This window comes from Podarcis bocagei, assembly GCF_964188305.1.
Source record: "Podarcis bocagei genome assembly, chromosome: 16".
Lineage (NCBI taxonomy): Eukaryota > Metazoa > Chordata > Lepidosauria > Squamata > Lacertidae > Podarcis > Podarcis bocagei.
Genome location: NC_138142.1, coordinates 17,638,489 through 17,659,848, shown reverse-complemented (window position 1 = coordinate 17,659,848; position 21,360 = coordinate 17,638,489). Strand labels below are relative to the sequence as shown.

General features: G+C 49.1%; 1 protein-coding gene across 5 annotated transcripts in view; it reads right to left on the bottom strand.

The window, feature by feature from the left end:
* Positions 1 to 872: 872 nt before the first annotated feature.
* The window catches only part of MSI1 (musashi RNA binding protein 1), a 55,302-nt gene continuing 34,814 nt past the window's right edge, over positions 873 to 21,360 (bottom strand). For 2 of the 5 annotated variants that reach the window (XM_081175074.1, XM_081175072.1), the window contains exons 7-15: positions 11,842 to 11,890; positions 9,631 to 9,713; positions 8,685 to 8,802; positions 7,774 to 7,854; positions 6,588 to 6,644; positions 3,793 to 3,861; positions 3,496 to 3,668; positions 2,166 to 2,231; positions 873 to 1,020 (exon numbers count right to left, since the gene is read on the bottom strand). In XM_081175074.1, coding sequence (XP_081031200.1) covers positions 2,190 to 2,231; positions 3,496 to 3,668; positions 3,793 to 3,861; positions 6,588 to 6,644; positions 7,774 to 7,854; positions 8,685 to 8,802; positions 9,631 to 9,713; positions 11,842 to 11,890 — 672 coding nt within the window. In that variant the 3' untranslated portion in view covers positions 873 to 1,020; positions 2,166 to 2,189. The remainder of the gene's footprint in view (positions 1,021 to 2,165; positions 2,232 to 3,495; positions 3,669 to 3,792; positions 3,862 to 6,587; positions 6,645 to 7,773; positions 7,855 to 8,684; positions 8,803 to 9,630; positions 9,714 to 11,841; positions 11,891 to 21,360) is intronic. The other 3 variants (XM_081175073.1, XM_081175075.1, XM_081175076.1) reach the window with 3 other exon arrangements.

Sequence of the window (21,360 nt, the reverse complement as noted above, 5' to 3'; positions counted from 1 at the left end):
AATATTTACATATGATACAGGAAAGATCAAAGGGAAGGGGGCGGAGAACAAAATAACAATAATAAAAACCCACAGAAACCTAAAATCTAGGGGAGGGGAAAGGAGGGGAGGGGGGAATTCAGTCATCAGGAATAGTGTTTTCTTCTTCCTCTTAGTCCACTTAGCAAAATATACAGTTCATTATTCGTTCCACAGCAATTGCCTTCTGCTAATTCGGCACGTTTCTCAAAGCCTCACCTTGATAGAAAGAAAAGGTTTCTTTTTTTCACACAAAAAAGAGAGAGAGACCGAGAGAAAGAGAATCTGCCCGATGCAGCGACATCTCCCTGCTCTCTGCCTACCCTTCGGAACTGCCTTCACTTGACATCGCAATGCGTCCTTTCCAAGATAACCTTTTGCTTTCTCATGACCGAGTCCTGTTCCTTCCTCCTGCCCTGCCCGCCCCCCAAAATATATATTTATATAATATATATCTAAAAACAAAACAAAAAGATTTCAAAGCCAAATAAAAATATTCCTCAATAAAAGCTACCCCCTACTCACAATCACAAAAAATAAAATAAAATCCAAATTCATAAAAACGGTTCTTCTGAGAGGCTCTGCAAAAGAGCAAAAAGAACCACAACAACGAAAAACAATGACAATGAGAGGACTGACTTCACACCTCCTCGGTCCTCCTTCCCCAGCACCCCCCTCTCCCTCCCCTCCCCCCCCAAAAAAGATTAAAAAATAAAAGCTAACAAGCTAACAAAATAAATAAAAGAAGAATTGTCGGGGTGGAGGGTTTGGGGAGAAGTGTAAACGGTCAGCGGTTATTAGTAAGAAGAGGAGACAAGATCTCCTTGCGTTCAAATCCAGTGCTCAAGATCTGGTCAATGGAGAGATCAGGGCAGGCCGGGAGAAGCCCAGCAAACAGCCACGAGTGTGCAGTTTTATTTACTAAAAATGAAATCTTGGCTCATCCCTCAAGTGTTGCCGGATCCTCCAGGTTGCTTGTCCTTGGTTTGCTCACTGGGGAATCTGCAAGAACAAAGGGTGTGGGGAGATGGAAATTATGGAATGATCGTGCAAGGTTAGCCTCCCCAGAATTTTGCATTCACAGCTGTCTCAAGAGTGTGCAGGCACACCTTCTCGTAGAATCTTACAATGGTTAAAAGGTAAAGGATCCCTGGATGGTTAAATCCAGTCAAAGGCGACTACGGGGTTGCAGCGTTCATCTCGCTTTCAGGCCAAGGGAGCTGGTGTTTTCCAGGTCATGTGGCCAGCAGGACAAAACCACTTCTGGCTCAACGGGACACTATGACATAAGCCAGAGTGCACGGAAACACCGTTTACCTTCCCGCCACAGGAGTACCTATTTATCTACTTGCACTGGTGTGCTTTCAAGCTGCTTGGTTGGCAGCAGCTGGGACAGAGCAACGAGAGCTCACTCTGTCGCAGGGATTTGAACCGCCAATCTTCCAGTCGGCAAGCCCAAGAGACTCAGTGGTTTAGACCACAGCGCCACCCGCCTAGAACTGAAAGGCACTCCCCAAAGCTAATCTGGTCCAACCCCCTGCAATGCAGGAATCACAACTAAAGAATCCTTTACAATGCCCAACATAATACTAGACTCCACAATGGGAACATCCCACAAGAGACAAATGGAAGGGCTTTTTCTCACACAGCCAAGCATCTGTGTCAAGTCAGTGGGCGTGCCTTTCCCCTCATGTAGAAAAGAGGAGGCAGGCTCTGAACATAAGAAGAACCTGCCAATGGCTCACGCAGTCCAACCTCCTGTTTTCACAGTGGCCAACCAGATGGCTGTAAGAGCCCCAAAAGCAGGACACAAGCTCTAAAGCATCTCTCCCTCGCACACACAGTGGTTTCCAGCAACTGGGATTCAGGAACATTGCTGCCTCAGACTATGGAGGCAGAACACAGCCATCACAGCTATTAGCTGCTGAAAGCATGAATTTGCCTGGTCCTCTGTTACAGCCAGAAGATGCAGAGAACCATCCCAGGTCTTACCACGTGACTTCAAAGTACAGATAGGTATCTATGGGAGGAGGCATCCCCTCTAATATCTTGGACTATGGCCACTTCACCCTACAGTTCAACTAAGAGTTCTAAAACTGTCTTCAAGGACAGACCTATTGAAGCCGAGTCCCCATTGGCCATCTTACCTCCTCCTTCCTTGGTCCTCAGCTTCAGTGGTAACCATTAGTAAACGCTGTTGCAATCAAAGGTCCCTTCAAAACAATGACATGACATTGATTGGACATTATCTGCAGAGCTCTGAACACTCACAATGTACCATATTTTGTGGGTGGGTGTGGGTGTACTATATCAGGTTAAACTGCAAGATGACCTTATCCCCACATGTGCAGTCTTGACTGCTTCAATCTGCAGAACTGGCACTGTTACAGGTGCCACAAAATTCTCGTTCCACATTTGTAAGGAATGGAACTTTCAGTGTGGCAGCACTTTGGAACTCCCTTGCCTATTGACATCCAGCAGGCAGGTGCCTCATTTTGTACTCTTTTTGGCGCTTGCTAAAAACGTTTTTGCTAAGGAAAGGCCTATCCAGATACGTAGAATGTTGATGAAAAATTTAATCTGGGGTTGTTGTTTAAAAAATGTTTTATTTTTATTGTACACACATAATTCGTAACACGACTGACAAAAAATGGCTCCTCAAGGGGGTAAAATACTGAACACAAAAAAGAGTTCTTTTTTGTAAACCGCCTTGAGTGTGGTTTTTTCAGGGTTTTTTGTTTTGCAATCATGCAGTATATAAATTTTATGAACTAAATAAATACATCAAATGACCCAACTGAGTTATCTGGTGCTGCAGAATTGAAGCGCAGAGCACTCTAGCCTTTGTCATCAGAAAGGGCCACTGGCAGGGCTGCACACACTGCCTTCTAGGAAGATAATCATAGCAATGGGGAGACCAACTTGGCCCCATCCACCGGCCAGTGAAAAAGCAGCTGTTCTAACGCTTGCTTTCCTCTTCCCTCCGCATTCCTATTTCCTTACGTGCTGTACCTATTAAATTGCGAGCCTGGAAGGCAGGGACAGTTTCATAATTTAATATACGCACAGTGCTTTTTAAAAAAAAATGCTATGTGCTTTAGCAGTATTCAATAATTATGATTGTTACTGAAGGATATATGACTTTAGGCAAAGCTAAAGAAGTCCCGACATTTCTTTAAAAAGCAAACATAAATGAATGTTATGCTACTAAGTCACTGGCCTGCCTTTCCTGTCTGGCAGTGGCTCTGTTGGGTCCTGCTTAGTCCTTCACACCCTTTAATTCAGCCATCGCCAAACTGGTGCCCTCCAGATACTCTGGACTACAGCAACAATGGGAGCTGCAGTCCAAAATGGCTGTGTTGGCTGGAGCTGATGGGAGCTATAGTACAAAACATCCATAGGGCAGCAGCCTGGGGGAGGCTGCTTTTTAGAGAGCTCCTTGCTCCGCCCCACAGGGCCCTCCTGCTGATCACTCACCCCTAGGCTGTGGCCAAAGCCAGTGCTCGGGGCGGGACTCGCTGCGCTGATGTAGCTGCTGACTCCTGAATCCTGATTGGCTGCTCCGTAAAGCTCCGCCATTGGCCCGGGGCTGGTGGTGCCCAGGAATCCACCGGTGCGGTTTGGGGTGGACCCTACAGGAGGAAGCAGGACTAGCCAGTGAAGATGCCAAAATGAAGGCCCCCTCGTCCCCCCGCCCCACCCCTCACCCAGAACAAATAGAGAGCTTCCCCAAAGCCAGCAAGGTGGCCACCCCCCAGGGAGCACGGCAGTTACCTGTCCCTCGCACCACAGCCGCCGCCGCTGCTGCCGCCGCCATGGGTCCATACGCAGTGAGAGGGATGGCTGGAAGGAAAGGGAGAGACGTCAGAGCAGGCCTGGGCTTCCCCGCAGGGGTGGTGAAGGCGTGGGTGGCTGGTGAATCTGAAGAGCACCCAGGGCCCATGAGCCAGGGATAGGGGAGGTGGTGACCCTCGCCTGCTGATGGGAGTTGGAGTCACTGGTATTCCCTGCTCTCTGAGAAGTAGAATTTCCACGCAGGGAATAATGCCTCTTCTTCGATCTCAGGGATGGTGGGAGACAAGCTGCCTTCTGCTGGCTTCGGAAGCTTTCATAGGTTTCCTCCACTGTCTAATTACATCAGGGATAGTCAACATGCAGCAATGTTGGTCAAGGGATGATGGGAGTTGTAGTCCACTGGGCCATATTGGCTGGGGCTGGCAAGAGGCAGAGTTCCAACCACTCCCTGCACCAGGCAGAGAGCAGTTCAAGGTCACAGCCACAGCATATATTTAAAGAACTTAAACAGGCATGGCTTCCCCCAAAGAATTATGGGTGCTGTGGTTCGTTAAGGGTGCCGAGAGTGGTTAGGAGCAGTGCTTCCCCCAGGAGGTACTCAGGGGCAGGCAGTACCGGCACTTCTTTTGTTGTAATTTTAAAAATGTGGCACTTACTGTAACAGCTTCATGGCTTCTATTTTTCTAGAAAAAAAGCACTGGTCGGTAGACCCCCTAGCCCCCTCACAAAGCTGCCGTTCCCAGAGTTCCCTGGGAAAGGGGATTGATTGTTAAACCACTTAGGGGGTAGCGGCTCTGGGAGGGGAGTGGGGGTGGTCTCCTAACAACTCTCAGCACTCTTAACGAACCACGGCTCCCATAATTCTTTGGAGCGGGGTGGCCATGGTATCATAGCTCTTTATGGTGCGGACGTGACCTTGAACTGTGGTCTACCTGGGATAGCCAGTGTGGTTGGATTCAGCATCCTGTCAGCTCCAGACTGTGGCCGTCGTCTGAAGGCACAAGAGGCCACCAACTTGAAGAAGCTAAGTAGGTCTGGCTCAGGTGAGGCTGGCATGTATTGATGACCACCTGAGAACCACACAGACGCCACCTCGGGGAGGGTTCCACAATGGAATAAAGCTTTTTGATACCCATGTTAATAAAATAAAATAGGTCAGAAGCAGCAAGATTTTAAGCCTGGGGAAAGGCATTATTATTATTATTATTATTATTATTATTATTATTATTATTACTACTACAGTGGTACCTCTGGTTGCAAACGGGATCCTTTCCAGAGCCACGTTCGCAACATGAGCAGAATGCAACCCACGTATGCGTGTGCACGGGTTGCGATTCACCGCTTCTGCGCATGACGTCATTTTGAGCATCTGCGCATGCGCGAGCAGTGAAACCCGGAAGTAACCCTTTCCGGTACTTCTGGGTCACCGCGGGACACAACCTAAAAAGATGTAACCTGAACCGAACGTAACAAGAGGTATGACTGTATTATTATTACCTATGGTATCCGAATGCCTGTGCTGCAGGGTCTTTGGGTGCTTATAACAAATTACCTTGGAAAGCTGTGGCATGAAGTAGGCTAAGGTCTCCCCCACCCCTGAAGCTCCAAACCTCAGAAGAAAGAGAGGGAAGTGTGGCGAGTGAGGGGATGTTACGGAGGATGAGACGGGCCTGTCAGTCCATTAGCTCAGGAAGAGAGAGGAACAGCAGAGCGCTGCCCAGGCAGGAGACACACGTGGCAGCTTCTACAAAGCTTTGGGGAAATGGCAGCGGGGGGGCAGGGGGTGCGCTCTGAAATGCAAGTGCGAGGCCAGGCCAAAGGGCGGAAGGGCCATGGGAAGGAAGCGGCGTGAGGCATTAGACTCAGAGAGGAGGTGGAGGAGGAAGAGGAGGAGGAGGGTGGGGAGGAGGTGCCCTCTGCTCCCTTGTGAACAGTGGGTGCAGGGAAGGAGCACCCCCAAAAATTCCACCCCATTCCATCTCCAGAAAAATAGGGGGAAACAGTGCTGCGCCATTCCAGCATTGGCATGGCTGTTTTCTCGGGGGGGGGGGGGAGAGAGTAAGGAACAATGCAGCAGAATCAGCTGGAAGGGACCCGAGGGTCATCTAGTCCAACCCCTGCAATTCAGGAAGCGTAGCTAAGTAGTTCACAGTTCTAGGAGGAGGCACCAGAATTCGGAGCAGAACAGGGATTTCCAAACTGCCCATGAACATGTGAAGCTGCCTTGGTAGAAGACAGAGAAGGGGGAAACTCCGGGCCTACAGGTCCCTTTGGCCCTACCCACCGGCCATGCTGGCTGCTGGGGTTGATGGGAGTCAGAGTCCTCAGCCAACATAGGGAGGACTGAAGGCCCCCACACTTGGTAAAAGGTGACCCCTTTTCTCCTCGGTCCACGCGGACCAGCAACATTCCTTCTGACCAGCGGTGTCTCTCTTATGCTTTGCAGAGTGAGGCTTGGTGAAAAAGCACCGAGAGAAAGAGCAAAAGGGTTGCGTGGGTGGATGCCTTATCGGTGGTGTCAAATGGCTGAGCCCTTCAAGTAAGGATGTAACATCAAACACATTTCCCTGAACGTGGAGCTGTTGCAGAACAACGCAAGAGCCTGAATTTTCACGCAGATGGAAAAGGAAACGAGGGTCAATTCCAACCTCCCGCCCGCCCGCTCCCCCAAAACAAGCTGCAAGGTGGCAACTGGGCAGGAGCCGCCCAAAACTCTGTGCCCCCACCCCACCCTTCCAGCTTTTTGCAAGGTTTAGGAAATCGGTGGGACTGACCTGTCAGCTCAGGGAGGACTGGGGCACTCGGGAGGGGGGTCCTCTCTACCCGGAATTCTAAAAACGAAAGGCAAGACAACTTAGGATATGTGGTCAGTTTCGTCCCCGAAAGAGAGGACCCAGCAAGCAGAGCGGAAGGGGCGGGGGAGAGAAGAGGCGCAACAGCAGAAAACACAAATATTCTGGGTGAGGCCAATCCTCAGAGTTGCTGCCTGGACTTGATAGAGTAGGGAGCAGGTGAGAAAAGACCCACCACTGCTTTCAAAACCGGCACCAGGTGCCCTGGCTCAGTATGACCGCCTAAATAAAGGATTCCCCCCCCCCTTTGCAAACAGCAGCAGTGTGACCTGCCTCAAAGGCTTCTTGTGATCCACACACCCCCCCCCCCCATTGAAGTAACAAATTATTTTTCATTCCTTGAGGTTTGGAGCCCGTTAGATTTTTGATTGTGAGTCTCAATTAATATCCGGCTTTTTAGATGGTGCGGTTGAGGGCTTTTGTGTTCCGGTTTTCAGGAAGGCGGCAACTCTGGGAGGGGGTTTGAGGTGGGTGTTGAGGATCAGAAGCAGGGAGGGAAGGAGGGGCTTAGAAAAACAGATTGAGAGAGAGAAAGAGAGAGAGGCTTGCAAGCTGCCCTTTCTAGGACTAACAAGTTTCCAGGGAGAAGGGTACCAAGGAGGAAACCACAACATCAGCGTCCTGCTCCTATTAAAACCTCAGAGGTTTCTCTCACTTCCTTCTTGAGTGGAGACAATTGGCAAAAGTTTAGAGAGGTGGCGGCGAATCCCCTTTTCAGCCCGAGGGCCACATTCTCATCTGGGCAACCTGGGGGGGGGGCACATGTTGCTGGTAGGCGGGGCCAGAGGCAAAAGTGGGCGGAGCAACAGGTGTGAATTTTATCTTTGTGTCGTAGGCTAGTTTCTACACACACTCGCATGGATCCCCTCTATCTCCATCCAGATGAGAATGAAGCCTTATCAGAGTCCCAAGGACTAGGGAGAGGGTGTGTGGCTAGGGTAGAGTTCCAAGGGCTGAAGGTCCTCGTGGCTGCATTAGGACTCTGGGACTGAGGTCTGTCATCCATCCTCCACCGCCCGCAGGGATTGTAGGGATGGATTTTGGGGTCACTGGGGAGCCCACCCTTAGCACAAAGGCACAACAACTGAGAAAAGGGAGAGAGACATACCAGGGAACTGGTAAGTGTAGCCAGGCGCAATGCCCGTGTAACTTCGGCTGGCGTAGGTGGCAGCCTGAAAACCTGGGTAACCTATTCCCAGAGACAAAAGCATTTAGAAAAGTTAGATTATTTCACAGCAAGGCACACACACACCTGATTCACCCCGGATTCCCTCATTCATGAGAGGCAGTAGAAGGGATCTTCTAAATGTCCGGATCTTGCTCTCCTCAATCTTTTCATGGGAGACAATATTCACTCAGAGTTCAAACCTTTAATTAGTTGTCCTCTACTAGCAGCCAGGCTCACAATAATGAGGCACTGGAAGAACTTAAGAGAGTGCTTCTCTGACAAGTCGGCACAACAAAATTATGGCAAAACAGCACTTGTGGAAAAATTAAGATAAGAAGAACAGAATCTTTTGGCACACGTTTACTTAGTCTAGTCATTAAAGGATCCTGTGCTGTGTTCCAAACACCTTAAAGCGGAGCGAGTCTCCGTGCTGCACCTCTGCATGATTTTTTAAAGTGCTCTAGTGGCGCCTCATCTGCTTTAAACAGGAAGCAGTGTGTGCAGTTCTTACTTTTGCACCCTGCAAAAGGAATGCTCTTCATGTCCAAGAGCAATGTGTGTGTCAAATTTTAATCTGTAGGGGAAGGTGTACCCCCTTCGTGGGAAACTCTGCTCCAGCACTGGAATTATCTGCAGTGCACCCATTCTGCCAGAAGAGGGCAGTGTAGGATGACAAATGCCCGCCCGCCCAAATGTATTACCCCCATCACAAGACCTCTGACATCAGAGAGCTGATCCTTACACAACTCGGCACAGGTCTTAACGCAGGCTGTCTGCTGCAGAGCAATAAGGGCAGAGAGAAAGAGTAAGGGGCGCAGGCAGTTAAAAGAGAGCTCCTTTGCCGTCCTTACCCAACATGCCAATCCCGAGCATGAAGGCGTCCATTCCGTAAGGCATCACCCGGGACCGCCCTCTTGCAGAGCCAGTGGGGGACATCACTTCCTTTGGCTGAGCTTTTTTACATTCCACCTGGCATGGGACACAGAAAGGAGACAGCTTGTTTGACAGCCCCCCTAACCGTGTAGGATAGGTCAGCTTGTAGAGCAACCCCTCACTTCACAACCCCGGAGTCAGATTTACAAGCAGAAGAGCTTTCTTCAAGCCCAGCCCTGTAAAAATTGCTGCATCCCCCCTCCCTTCCATAACCATGCCCACAAAACCATTCTCCAACTTTGTACTGGCTGCGGCCAATTTGAATTGTCGCCCAAAACTTCTAAAGGGCAAAGACGGCTCCATTATTTTCATTTATGTCTCCTTTCTAAGCCACAAAAGGCTGGTTTCCCATCACGACATCTTAAAAAAAAAGTTTGCCCTAAACTAGTTTGGATCCAACAGTTCTTTGCACACAGCATTTCCTGCTTGGATTCTTCCTCCTCATTTCCACCCTGTCCCCTATTAAATGTGGAACCCCATTGCCACTTCCTCCTCCTCCTTCCCCCTTACAAGGCTCCTGTGGCTCTTCAAAAGTGGTGCAACTGACAGAAACACAATGGGTGGAGTGTTCCCCTTCACTGCATCCCCATATTTGGGTGGTGAGGGCTGCACCTGTTGAATTACCACCCATCATGCAACTTTTAAAGACATGTTAAGTCCTGCCAGAATAAAATAATAAAAAAAAATCAGCAACTCCAATCTAGTCAAGTTTTCCCAGTGCACGTATAGTTGACAATACTAGGAATCACTGGCCACATAGATCACAGACAGGTGGCTGTGCTGTGCGATAGGAAGGGAGACCCATCTAACACTTCACATACACACACATTGCAGAATCCACAACCCAACCTTCCTCCTCCTAACCATTTTGTTGTTGATCTCATGGAAGTGGATCTCGCAGACTTTCTCCACAATGTCTTCACTTTCGAATGTGACAAATCCAAAACCTGAAAGAGAAATAAAGCAGTTATGGCCTGGTCAAGATGCTGCAGAATCATATTCTATGGCAGAATGAAGGCCAGGCCAGGATCCTACCCTGCTCAGGTCCTGTCAGAATGTCAAGACACAAACACAACATGCAAAGAAACCTGCTGGATCAGGCCAGTAGCCCATCCAGTCCAATTCTCACGGTGGCCACCCAGATGGCTTAATGGGGAAGCTCCCTAGCAGGACTTGAGAGCACTCTCAACCACCTGCAGTTTCCAGCGACTGGTATTCGAGGAGAAGAAGAAGAAGAGTTTGGATTTGATATCCCGCTTTATCACTACCCGAAGGAGTCTCAAAGCGGCTAACATTCTCCTTTCCCTTCCTCCCCCACAACAAACACTCTGTGAGGTGAGTGGGGCTGAGAGACTTCAGAGAAGTGTGACTAGCCCAAGGTCACCCAGCAGCTGCATATGGAAGAGCGGAGACGCGAACCCGGTTCACCAGATTACAAGTCCACCGCTCTTAACCACTACACCACACTGGTTCTCTCATCCAGGAGTACTAATGCTGCTTTGGACTTGGACTACAACTCCCATCAGCTGTCAGGAACTGATGGGAGGTGTATTCTAAAGCCTTTGGAGGGCACCAGGTTTTCAAAAGCTACACCACCGGATTTCACCACAAGTGTGAATGCAGGGCAGGCAGGTTGGGGGGAAAGGAATTTATTTGCTTCCTCTGCAGAACACAGCTTTCAACCTTGCCACATGTAGAAAACCAAAGTATTTCTACAGGTAGGCCTAGTGTTGTCACTTGACTGAGGAACTGCAGGGCAATGAAGGATCCACCTAAGTCTGCACTTAGGTCTCCGTGAGCAGTTTGATCTGCTGACCCCAGCATGCAGAAAATGCCTTTACAGCACTAATAGGGAGGCACCACATCGCAGGGTAACGTGTTTAAAAAGTCACAGCCACTGGAAGTGACTGGGAAGTTGGCAACCCCTTCAGATAGGCTGAGTATGAGGCTGTGTGTGTGTGTGTGTGTGTGTGTGTGTGTGTGTGTGTGGCAGCATAAAAACACCAACAAATACTTGTTATTATTTTAAATCATTTTGTAGTGGAGTCCCACATCAGGGAAAGCAAGCAGCATCCTATACCAGTGGTTCCCAAAGGGGGCAGTGGATTACCCAGGGGGTGCCAAGCAGGCAAGAGGGTGGCATGGAATGTAAATGACCACCGGACTTTGAAAACTTAGTATCACTGGCTCAAGTCCACCCATTTTCCTGAATTCATTAAACTAAATGGTTTTTATTGGATTTTTGAATAAATGTGCAATCAACTGTTTCCGTTTTGAATTTCATTGTGCTGTTATATTCCTTAGTGAGTTGTGCAAACCGTTATTGCAGTGTAAGGTAAGGGGCAATGGAGATGAGTTTATGGAACCAAGAGGCTGGTTGGCTGAAACAGTTTGGGAACAATATGTGAAAGCAGGGATGGCCTATTCTTGATTCCCAAAGGAGTCAGGCATCTAGGGGCTGGGGGGCGGGCTGGGTAACATCAGTAGTCTTCAACCCAGAGGACAAGCCTTGCCTTGAATGGCACAACACCCACCCACCACTACGCAGGAGAGTGGTCTCCTGCCAACAGCCAGCAGAAGGCTCCCTGCTCTGTAACCAAACTCCCCAAGGGAGGCTCTGGGAAAAGGTGACCTAGGAGTGGGAGCAGCCGCCGCCGCCGCCCCAAGCCCCCCCCCCCCCCGTGCTGCGGCAAAGGAGGAGAGGCAGCCTCCTGGCTTTCGTGTCAGCTTCCCCGGGGGCTCAAATTACTCAGGACAAGGTAAGACACACAGACAGATGGAGCCACGTAGGTGACCAGGGAGGGGAAGGGGAAGAGGCTGCCCCCGCCGGCAAAGAGTTACACGGCACAGGAAGCAGGCAAACAAAAAGCCCTCTGTGCTGAGAGGGGACGCATCGGGTAAAAGGACACGGCTGACGAAGGAAAGTGGATCTGGAAGGAAGAGGCTGGAGGGAAGGGGGTGGGAAGGAGCTGCAAGCAGGGTGGGGCAGGGCAGGAGGGCGGAGGCAGTCGCAAGTGGTGCCTGGATTCCCATCAAACACCCCGAAGCCTGGCTCCTCAAAATACAGGGCCTCACCTCGGTGCCTGTTCGTGGTCTTGTCAAACATGAGCATTGCGTCGTCCACCTGCAAGAGACAAAGATGGGAGGGGGGAGTGAAATTGAGTTTGGGGTCGGAAGGGAACCGGTTCCTAGACTTAATCCCCCGAAGCCTTAGGTCTTCTCTGCCTATCATCAGGCAAAGCAAGGCAGCTGGATCCAGGTACAGTCATACCTCATGTTACGTTTGCTTCATATTACGTTCTTTCAGGTTACGTCCCGCAGTGACCCGGAAGTACCAGAAAAGGTTACTTCCAGGTTTCACCGCTTGCGCATGCGCACAAGCACCAAATCGCACTGCGCACCTGCGAAGATACGGCACTTCAGGTTGCGCTCTTTTCATGTTGCGAACAGGCCCCGTTCGCAACCAGAGGTACCACTGTATCTAGGTTTGGGGTGCTACGAAAGGGCAGCCAAGCACCAAAGCTGTTTCACTGTCTCTTTAAAGGGAGAGAGGCGCCTGTAGGATTCCCACCACAAGCGCCCAGGTTTGTTGAGATAGGTCCTGGGACAGGCTGTGCTGCCCATGCCTTTCGCCCCCATCCTGCCCAAATCTTAGGGAGACCAGCCCCTTTGCTGGGCACTTCTGGATATTGACATTGGTCACCCAAATGCCAAAGAAGTGGAACTGCCCTAAATGGCCATCAATCATTCAACAAACAAACAAACAAATAAAACCATAGTAACCTAGAAAGCTCCTTTAGACAGAAATCAGACCATTTGTCCGTCTAGTTCGGTATTGTCTACATACACTGGCAGCAGTTCTCCAGGGGTTCAGGCAGTGTTTGCAATTAGCCAGGTGCCAGACGCATTTTGCACCTGGCTACTGACCACTTGCAACCAAGGGAAGATGCCTGGGTACCAGGATGATGCCTGACATCTCCACCATCTGGAGGTGCATGCCTGGGAGATCATTGGATCTGGACTGTTTTCACATCCTCAGACCCCATCCTGTAGAATTCTATCAATTATATTTTATCTGCACAATCGGAACGGGTTTCTGGAACCAAAATGCTTCTTCTGTGCAGCCTGAGCAGGAGCAGTCACCATTAAGAAAAAGAGGTTGGAATAGGCCAATATATACGTAGACTGTCCCTGGATCAAGCAACTTCTTTAAGTTTTCAAAGCTCTTAACCTAGCTCAAGGTTGTCATCTGAACGAGCCAGATGTTTAACCAAGAATCAATGACAGCCAGTCCATCATCTGAAAAATAAGACATTAGAGCAGTCTTGCCCCCAAAATGGCAACTGGACATTCCATTTTGGCAACCGTAGCTGTGGTTTAAGAAGCCATTTGGCATCTAGCATATATATTTGAGTTTCCAACACTGGTTTTCGGTGGGGATGTCTCTCCTGGCCCTACCTAGAGATTAAACTTGAGACCTTCTGCATGCAAAGCAGATGCTCTGCCACTGAGCCTGTACACTGCTAATATTATGACTGCATCCAGAAAAATCCTCCAGGCCAGAGACTCCGGTTACACACGGATGATGGTTTATCAAGTGCTAACATGCCACTTGGAAATGTAATCACTTAGTAAGCTGCTCATCCATAATGCCATTCCAAAGAGGCAAGGAGAATTCTAACACAATTCGGATTAAAAATCCAGGAAAGCAAGTTGTTCCCCACTTGGCTGGAGAGGATGGAAGCCCAGCATATCTATGCTGTCACAAGGACACTGTAGTAAGCAGCCTGCAGAGGATCTTTTCGTCGGGTAACAAAGAAACCAGAGCTCTAGAATTAGGATGACCCCAGTTAAGAGCTCAAGCAGAGGTGGCCTCCAGATGCTGTTGGACTCCAACTCCCATCAGCCACAACCAAAGGTCAAGGAAGATGGCAGTTGTAGTCCAGGCACCATGATCCCACCACTAACTTAGACAAGTAACTGTCCCCCTCAGACTCTACATCAGTGTGAGGTGTGAGGATTATTCCCAAATGATGCCTGTGGAAGATACTTCTGTTGAATAAGGCTTTCTCCCAGTTGTGATCCAGCCATTTATGGAATATTAATTGAACACGTGTATAAATGGTTTTATTGTTTTATTTAGAATTTGTAGAGGTGGCCACTGAGCTACAGGGCTAAATTCAAGATGTTAATATCAGCATATAAAGACCTTAAAGAGTGCATTCCCCAGTACCAACCATCTCAGATCCTACTGCCAGCAGGCAAGGCCTTACTGGTGGTTGGCGGAGACCCATGACGGGGCCTTTTCTATAGTGGCTCCCCAATTGTGGAATGCCCTCCCCAGTGTGCTGACCCTTTCTCCTTCATTATCATCTTTCAGGGGAATTTGAAATCATCCTTGTTTACCCAGGCATTTTGTGGATGAAGGATACTGTTCATGGCTACCCTAACATCACCGGATAGAATGATGTTTTTAACTGTAACTGCTTTTTGGAATGTTTTAACTGTTTTCAGAACACTTAAATTATTATGCATGTGTTTGCCACCCTGGGCTCCTTTGGGAGGAAGGACACAATATCAATTGAATAACTGAATGGAGAAATAAAATCTACTCTACTGTAACTGCTTTTAGATGGATTTAATTGCAATTGTTTCTGGAGTGTAAGGAAGGGTGGCACATACAGTAAATTCAATAAATAATAACAAATAATTGTTTTGTAACTTTTTTTCCTTCTATTTTTATTTTGTACCCTGACTGTTCATACATTCATTATTAATAATAATGCCACCCCAAACCCCTAAGACATTTGCTTCCTGCATTTTTTACTAACCATTTCAATCACACATTCAAGGCAGGTATCTACACAGCCAGGAAGGTTCTGGCGAGTGTGAAAAGGGAAAATAAACATATTCCCCTTGTCTTTCTTCCTGAAACAGCCCTGTACAGCACAGGGGAGGGTGAGGTTTGTTTGTTTTTTAAAAAAAGTATTATTAACCTCACAGCACACATCTCTCACCACCCTAATCCCTCCCACCCCTCCCCAATCCAGGATGCTTACTATAATCTGTTAGGATCTTGAGAAGGCTAATTCCTTCTTCCAACCCCCCCCCCCCACTTCCGCTTATTCCCTCCCACCCAAGCTGACACTTGCAAGTAACCCTTACATTCCATTTATTTCCTGAAACCTCACAGGTTCTTGCTGGGCCATACTGGGTGGTTGTCATTTGTTTTTTAAATCTCTCTTTTTTAAAAAAAAATATTAAAGCCTTTCTGCAAGCCAAAGCAGCCCTCTACATTTATGTAGAAACCATTGACCTTATTTTAAGCAGAAACATAGGAATCTGCCCTTTAATGAGTCAGGTCATCCAACCATTCTAGCTCAATATTCTCTACACTGGCCAGCAGTGGCATGGCAGGTTTTCAGGTCTCTCCTAGCCCTTACCTGGAGATGCTGGGAATCGAAACCAGGACGTTCTGCATGAAAAGCTGGTGCTCTACTGCTGGAAGTTATCTTATAGCGAGTCAGACCATTGGTCTATCTAGCCCTGTGTTGTCTACACCAGGAGTAGCCTATGTGGTGACCTCCAGATGTTCTGGCCAGGCTGGCTGGGACTAATGGGAGTTACAGTACAACCACACCTGGAGACCACCACACCTGGCTACCCCTGATCTACACCGACCAGCAGTGGCTCTCTAGGGTTTCAAGTCAGGGACATTTCCCAGCCCTACCTGGAGGTCCAATTGAAGTTATCTGGAAATGGATAGCCCAGTTCTGTTTCCAAACTGATATGCATTGACCCACTCAAGTTTGCTATCCAAGCAAGTAACTATTAATGAATTATCCCTCAGCAATAATCACCATATTTGCCCCATTTTCAGAGTGTTCGGTGGCCAAACGGTCCACATGCCTCTTCTGAAAAGTGGCATGATTCTGCAAAAGAGCAGGTCTGTCGTGGAGGCGAAAGCCTGGAATCAGGAACCAAGGCACCAGTTAAGGTGGCAGTTAAACAGTCGGCACCCTTGGACCCATTCCTGAAAACTAGGTTGCTGACCCCTTCAGTTGGCCTGAGACCAGAAGCCTGACTCCATCCCTGTGGGAGGAGGCTAAGGATGTTGAGGAGGGTCTCGCTAGGATTGCTAACTGTGCCCCGCTTCCTTGTCTACCTTGTGTCACAGGAGGACACAGAAACTGCCCTTCCATAAAGTCAGCAGGCCAGGATGAAGGAGGTGGAGGGGGGAGGGAGAAGGTGCTCACAATGGGCTTTCTGTGTTCAGGGTCAGGGCCGCTGTCAATTGGCAAGCCTGGCAGTCAACGTTGCAAGGGTTTCAAGATTGACGTGCGCTGGGCAAAGAAAGCAGGGCAAGAGAGAAAAGGAGATTATCCACTTTACCAGCGGGCGTCTCGAGTAGAAGCGTCTGGCAGAGGGATAGAGCACAGGGCACTTGCTGTTCCGGCCTGATTAACCCCAAGGTAGAAGGCATTAACGTGTGCCGAGGACAGGGGCAAAACCCTCCCAACTCCAGTGCCACCACGGCATTCTGCCAAGGCTGGGGGGGCCTCTCCAGAAGAGTTCAAGGTGGCATACCAGGCTCTCCCTCCATGTCCCCAATATTTTGTCCTCACAACAACCCTGCGAGGTTGGTCAGGCAGAAAGCATGTGGATGGCCCAGGGTCACCCAGTGAACTTCACAGCTGAGTGGGAGAATATGAACCCTGGTCTAGCCAGACATTCTAACCACTACACGACACTGTGCAAATTCAGTCACCTAACACCTTTGTGGTCTCAGTCCTGTTCTGGAGGAAGAGGTTCTCCTTCACATATGGTGGTATCATCATCATCATCATCACTATCACCTATTTGATTTCCTGGGGACTCACTAAAATTCTTCTTTGCTCAGATGGCAAAATGACACCCTCAAAGAACAAGCCCAAGACGAGAGGCAAGAGCACTGTAGAAAGGAAACTCTGTCTTTGAAAAAGACCTAGTTAGTTAGTTAGGACCTAACTAAAAAACCACTGTCTTCCTGTATTAAAAAACATAATCTGTAGGCTGGGAAGACCACATAAAAGAGCAGAGAAGGAACAATTCCAACCCACAAAGGAGAAAGACTCTGAAGGACCAAAGGACCCTGAATTAAGGACGTAAAATTTGTTAGTTCTTGATGAGAAAAGGGCCCTGTGTTCCAGTGCAAAGGCCGAGGAACTGAACCGCCACAGAAATACACTTCTCCGGTTTTTTATTCACAGGAAGGTAAGTTTTAAGAAAACCCCAAATCTTCCACAAAGTGGTCAGCGAGCACACTAAGCCCCGGAGAAATGGAGGCAGGCTTCAAGGTTGCATAAGAACATAAAACCTAGGAAGAGCCCTGCTGGATCCATCCTGCTCTCACTGGGGCCAACCAGGTGCCCATTACAGGGAAAACACACAAGCAGGACCCAGGCACAAGAGCACTCTCCTTCCCATGGCTTCCAGCAACTGGTATTCAGAAGCATTGCTCTCTCAGACTGTGGAGCACAACCATCACAGCTAGCAGGCATCAATGGCCCTCTCCTCCACTGCATCAAAGAAGCCTGGGATGAAAAGCCAGGAGGGAAGAAGATGGTGGACAGCAGCATCCCTGGGAACGGCCAGCCAGCCAGCCGGTCTCCCCCTTTCCCCCCCCCTCGAGCTCTCCAAGCACGTCCCCATTGACGAGGGAGGCCTTCCCTGACACCGGGTGGGCATTCAATTTCACAGGCGGAAAATGTGTGTCCTCAATAGGCTCCGGTGTCCATGGAAACCCAGGGCAGGGGAGAGGCGGGATTATGGCGGAGCCGCCAAGTTCAGGCGGGCAAGCGCTAAGTGTGAGTGGCAGCCCCCGGCGGGCGGCTATTGTAGCGGCTGCCCGTTGGGTGCCTCTTTGGGCAGATCCCTCTGCTGGGGGGGGGGAGACCCCCCGCTGCTCCCCTGGGCCCCATTCTCCAGAGCCCTTTTCTTCTCCGGAGGGAGGCCGCCGCCGCCGCAGTGGCTGGCTTTGCCAACGCCCCGGAACAAAAGAGGCTGGCTGGGGATGGCTTCTCTTGGGGCCTGGTTGCTGTGGCAACCCTGGCCCCTCCAATCCGAGCTGCTGGATCAGATTAGCGCCAGCTCTAATGCTCTCTCTTTCTCTCTCCCAGGGAAAAAAAAGCGCTTCCCAACAGCCACACAAAAGGCATCCCTGCTGGGGACAGACCCTCCTCATGGAGGAGATGGTCCTTGTGGGCCTCCTGAGGGAGAGCCAGGGCCACTCGTTCCCTCCTCCTCCTCCAGGCACACAATAGCCTCCTACGAGGGAGGCCCGTCGGCCCTCGCACACACTGTGCAAAGCTCTCAGCTCAGTCACAAGTCCGTTCCACCAGACCACGGGTCAGCGCCACAGCTTAGGAACACAGGAAGCTTAGGAACTGTTGACCCATCTAGCACAATACTTTCTACACCGGCCGGCAGCAGATCTTTAGGGAGTCTATCCCAGCCCTGCTTTGGATTGAACCTTCTGCATTCACAGCAGATGCCCTACCCCTGAGCTCCATCCCTCCCCAAGTTGCCTTATACTGAAGTGGACTGTCAGTCCACCCAGCTCCATACTGTCCACACTGACTGGCAGCAGCAGCTTCCCAGAGTTTCAAACAAAGAACCAGTTTTGCAGTACAGTGGTACCTCGGGTTACATACGCTTCAGGTTACAGACTCCGCTAACCCAGAAATAGTGCTTCAGGTTAAGAACTTTGCTTCAGGATGAGAACAGAAATCATGCTCTGGCAGCACAGCAAGAGGCCCCATTAGCTAAAGTGGTGCTTCAGGTTAAGAACAGTTTCAGGTTAAGTACAGACCTCTGGAACGAATTAAACACTTAACCCGAGGTACCACTGTAGTCTAGTTATAGAGAAGTGACCATCATGGTGATCTAGGTTCTCTTCTTCTGGACATTCAAAGTCCCCCCTTTTGGACTATGGCTCCCAGCGACTGGGACTGATTGGAGTTGTAGTCCAAGAGCAGCTGGAAGGGACCAACTTGGGGGAAGGCTGAGCCACAGAGCACCGTGTAGTTATTAGATGATTTAACACACACGAGCCGGTGGCAGGAGGGTGTTTACTAACTGTGTCTCGTCTCTCCCAAATAAAATCCACCCCGCCACTCCTTGCCGTAGGCGTCGCAAGCCAGCCAAAAGCTTTTCTGGAAGAAAGCGCCGCTGAGGAGTGCAGGCAGAGAGCATGTTCAGAAAGAGAGGCCTTCGCTTATAGAGACAGAGGGTATAAATAGCAGAACGCCCCCTCAGCCTCACTTCCGTTCCACCTTCACATCCTATCTGGAGGTGGAACTCTGAGTCAGGTGGGGGGAGAGGAAGTGCACTGCATTTTATTTTTAGAATGTGTGTGTGTGAGAGAGAGAGGGAGGGATCTCTAATCTAGTGCAGAGGCCTAGTGCCCACTGAGGCGGATGAAACCTGCATCCGAGCCGGGCCACTTCAAAACAAGAGGGGACATAAACGATGGAATGATCCTTTGCAGAAAACGCAGACTGCTCTCATTGAGGTAGCATGTCAGGGAAAGGACTAGGATAGCTTTCTGCACGGAGGAGCGTGCCATGGTGCAAAGCCACAGCTGCAAGATTTATTTATCACAGAGAAAACTAGGCCAGAATCACTTATCTTGCAGGGAGGAGGAAACCTCCTTTCACCGCTACTGTGTTTTGCTTTTTATTTACATCCAATGGAGTTGAATGTTTAGGATTCAGGGTAGAAGGAAGAACAGGACAGCTTCATGCCGCTATGGAACTCAGTCCCACAGGAGGCAGTTACGGACACCAACCTAGATGGCTTTAAAAAAGGATTAGACAAATTCATGGTGGAGAGGGCTACTGATGGCTACAGTGGTACCTCGGGTTACATACGCTTCAAGTTACATACGCTTCAGGTTACATACTCCGCTAACCCAGAAATATTACCTTGGGTTAAGAACTTTGCTTCAGGATGAGAACAGAAATTGTGCTCCGGCAGCGCGGCGGCAGCAGGAGGCCCCATTAGCTAAAGTGGTGCTTCAGGTTAAGAACAGTTTCAGGTTAAGAACGGACCTCCGGAATGAATTAAGTACTTAACCTGAGGTACCACTGTACTAGTCATGACGCCTCCACAGCTGGAGGCTGAAATGCTTATGAATACCAATTTCTAGAAACCGAAGAAGAGGAAGAGTGCTCTTGTTGCTCAATTCCTGTTTGCAGGTTTCCCAATGGAGCGTCTGGTTTGCTACTGTGAGGTTGGACCAGACGGGCCATTGGCCTGACCTAGCAGGTTATCCGTATGTTCTTATGTACCTGTCATCCCCGAGCTCGTGCCCCATCCAGCTGTTTTGAACTGCAGCTTCTATCAGCCCCAGCCAAAATGGCCATACGATGCTGAGGCTGATGGGAGCTGTAGTCCAATGGAAGGACAGCAGGTTTACATGTTCAAGCCTAGAGGGTGGAGGCATCGCAGGAGAGCCAAACAGACCCAGAAGCATGCAGGGGTCTAGTTGTGTGCCACTTCTCCAGTGTGAGGAGGTATCTCACGGGGCAAGGTAAGTAGCAGCAGGCGTGAACAATAATTTCCTTGCAACCAAGTCTCTCACCTAGTTATAGCTGCAGGCTCAACACACCACCCAGAGGGAGCGACTCCACCACTTAATCCCTGGAGGACAGGTGTTCACAAACAACAGGCAAGGAAGGAAAACTCTGCCTCAGCTGTGCCACTGCAGACTTAGTATAGATTGTATGTGTGAAATAGATATACCTCCAGAGGTACATGGAATCTATTTAATGTATAGATTTAGCATAGCTGAGAAAGACATTTACTTCCTTGCCTGCTTGTGCAGATCAGGGATAGGGAACGTGTGGCCCTCCAGATGTTTTTTGGACTACAGTTCCCATCAACCCCAGCCTCAATGGCCCAGTATTCAGGGATGACAGGAGTTGTGGTCCAAAAAACATCTGGAGGACAAGTTTCCTCACTATATAGAACCAGTTTACCTGTGAGCTCACCTTACTCCATATACTCAACACCTTACTCAACTGCTCTGATCTGAAGATCTGGCAGTATAGGTGCTACGTAATACCTGTTTTGCATTTGCAAAAACTTAGTATTTTACTATGGCAACACCTACACTTACTAACTCCCTGCCTATTAACATCAGGCAAGTACCTTTGCTGTATTCTTCTGAGTGTTTGCTAAGAATATTTTTGTTTAGGGAAGCCTATTTGCACATGCATAATAATGTTGACATATACTTTAATCAGCTTTTTAGCTTATTGTTGATTTTAATTTTTTAAATGTTTTAAATAGTTGTTTTTAACTGAGTTAAAATAATTTCATTGTTTCATTCTTTTTGTAAACAGCTTTGAGGTTTTCTCTTGTTTTACAATCAAGCAATATATAAATTTATATGTCTATATACACACACAGCCTTCCCTATCCTGATGCTCTCTGGATATTTTGGACTACAACTCCCATCAGCCCCCAGCCCACACTGCCAATGGTTAGGGAGCATGAGAGCTTTAGCCTAGAATATCTGGAGACAATGAGCTTAGGAATATATTATAGAAA